Source organism: Microtus ochrogaster, linkage group LG1 (genome assembly GCF_000317375.1).
Source record: "Microtus ochrogaster isolate Prairie Vole_2 linkage group LG1, MicOch1.0, whole genome shotgun sequence".
NCBI lineage: Eukaryota > Metazoa > Chordata > Mammalia > Rodentia > Cricetidae > Microtus > Microtus ochrogaster.
Genome location: NC_022027.1, coordinates 32,758,884 through 32,761,526, shown reverse-complemented (window position 1 = coordinate 32,761,526; position 2,643 = coordinate 32,758,884). Strand labels below are relative to the sequence as shown.

Sequence of the window (2,643 nt, the reverse complement as noted above, 5' to 3'; positions counted from 1 at the left end):
TCTTTCCCGTCTTCTTTAATTTTCGCATCCCCACTCTTCCTTTTCTCCTCTTCCTTCGATTTTCCGCTGTCGCTTTTCTGACCTACATCCTTCCTTTTCTCTTCCTCCTTCCCTGTCTCTTTCCCCTTCTTGACTTTCAGCTCCACAGACTTCCTCTTCTCCTCTTCCTTCCCTTTCTCTTTCCCTTTGCTTTTTACTTCCACATCTTTCCTTTTTTCCTTCTCTGCTCTTACTGATTCCCTGCTGCTCGAAGAAAACTTGTCCCTCTCCTTCGCCTTCTCTCTCTCCATCCCCACCGCCGCTGTTCCCCTTCTCTCCCGCGCGCCAGCGCGCAGGAGCCGCGGCCCTGGATCCTGGCAGGTGTTGCCCTGGTGTGGGGGCTCAAGGGAGACGTAGGTCCAGAAAGCAAGCGTAAGCCACACCTGCGGTCACAGGGTCGCAGGCCGCGCCAGTGAGCGCAGCTGTCAGTCTGGCATCTTGCTTTAGCTGGTCTAGAGCTGGCAGCTGATTGGTCGAACTCGAGCCTGAAGGAACGACCGGGAAAGGCGTGGATGCTAGGATGCCCAGTCTAGGGGAACCTGGTGATCCTCAACAGAACGGGAGAAACAGGCAAGGTGGACTGCTTTTGCTGGAGGTCCTTAGGTACCCCTTGCTCCAGAGCGCACAAAAAACACGATTTGACAGTGCTGGAGAAATGCTTCCTACGAGTTTCAGCGACCCAGCTTCAACCTCCAATTTGCCCTGCCAGTCCGTGCCTAACTTAAGAACGCCTAAGGCACCAGAGTCCCTAGAAGACTCCTCCTTCCCCCACCTTACAACCACCACCCCAGAACACAGGCTACACATCTCCCTGCTCCCATCCCATGTGAATTCCACGGGTAGGAACAAAAACCTGCTGCTATTCAGCACAGAGATCGCAGATCATGACAGCAGGGGACAGATATCAAAACCTAATGATCCCGTTCCCAATCACTGCGGAGTGACTTACGCACCCTGACTGAGGTGGCATGTTTCTTTAGTCGAGGTTTCATATTTTCTGGCGGGATTTGGAATATTTCACAATTTAGCAAGGCGGGATTTTAGGGATGGGGTATAAGTGGTGAGAGAGTGCTTGCTGAGTAAGGGCCCCAGGTTCCTGCTCAGTTAAAAAAAAAATGACAAGTAACATCAGGACATGGGTGCCTGTATCCCAGCACTGGGGAGGCTGAGGGAGGACGGCTTGAGTTTAGACTAGCATGCTGAGACCCTGTCCCTCCCCCACCATATGGAAAACTTTAGTTACTACATGAAATTGATTTTCTTTCACCAGATTTCAGATAAGCTGGTGAGGAAAGGTGGCAAGTTCCGGAAGGCCTGAGTCATGGGACAGGTTTTAAGGTCAGCTATCTTCAGCTACCTTGAAAATGCTAGGTTAGGGGCTCAGTGGGTAAGAGCACTGGCTGCTCTTCCAGAAGACCTGGTTTAATTCCCAGCACCCACATGGCAGCTCTAACCTGTCTGTAACTCCAGTTCTAGGGTTTCTGACACCCTCACAGACAAATATGCAGGCAAAACATCAATACACATAAAATCAGAATAAACAAACCATTTTTTAAAACGTTTACCAAAAGATTTGCTACTGTTCACTGATGCCCATACCAATAGGATGAATTTATTCTTTGTAAGATTTCTTGTTTTGGGGGCGAGGGGGAGAGGGAAATAGGGGGAGGGGGCTGTGTGTGGGAGGAGGGGGAGGGAAATGGGAAATGGGGAGGAGGTGGAAATTTTTTTCAACAACTAAAAAAAAATAAACAAAAAGATTACATAAAATACAAAAAAAAAGATTTCTTGTTTTATGTTTATGGGTGTTTTGCTTGCACATGTGTATGTATATGGCATGTACGTAGTGCCAGATCCTCTGGAACAGAAGTCACAGGCAGCTCTTAGCTGCCATGTAGGTAGGTACTGGGAACTGAACTCAGTGCCTCTGGGAGAACAGCCAGCGCTTTAACTGATGGGCCATCTCTCCAGCCTCTGACTGTCATTGTTTAAACAGAGTTCTCCCAATCCCACCAGATTTGTAGTTTTGCTGGGAGGGACAGGAGGTAATTGTAGATAATCAGTTTAAAAGAAATTCTTAAGATATATCAGTAAGGAAGTGCGCCATAAATGCCAACATCTGGAACATCTTCACTCCAGTGAAGGGATGCTTTCCATACTACACACACACACACACACACACACACACACACACACACACACACACACACTATTGGTTAAAGGCATACCCAAAATATTTACCAGAATGTTAATACAGATGAAGTTTAGACTTAAATAATGTATTTGAACTGAGGTTTTCTGTGGCTTAGCAATGACAATACAAATCTCTGCTACTAGAGTATGTATGTATCTCACCATGGTGTCTTGGACCAAAATTCTCAAAGTGCAGTAATCTCATGAAGATTCTGTGGGTAAACTTAAGAAAACTACCTTTGGCCATAGAGATGTAATGGAACCCTAAATGACACTCATTCCTGTAAGAGGTACTCAGTCTCACCAAGACTGTTCTCTGGAGAGCTGTGTAAATCATTCTCAGCTGCCCCCATCTGTAATCCCATAGGGCAGGAAAGCCTTGTAAGGACTCACTGAAGAAGTGTCAGAGAT

The 2,643-nt window shown here is 47.1% G+C and overlaps 1 protein-coding gene across 1 annotated transcript in view; it reads right to left on the bottom strand.

Annotated features, from left to right (window-relative positions):
• The window catches only part of Arl9 (ADP ribosylation factor like GTPase 9), a 12,161-nt gene extending 11,738 nt beyond the window's left edge, over positions 1-423 (bottom strand). Inside the window, exon 1 of the mRNA XM_026785292.1 lies at positions 35-423. Coding sequence (XP_026641093.1) covers positions 35-290 — 256 coding nt within the window. The 5' untranslated portion in view covers positions 291-423. The remainder of the gene's footprint in view (positions 1-34) is intronic.
• Between the last annotated feature and the right edge of the window lie 2,220 nt (positions 424-2,643).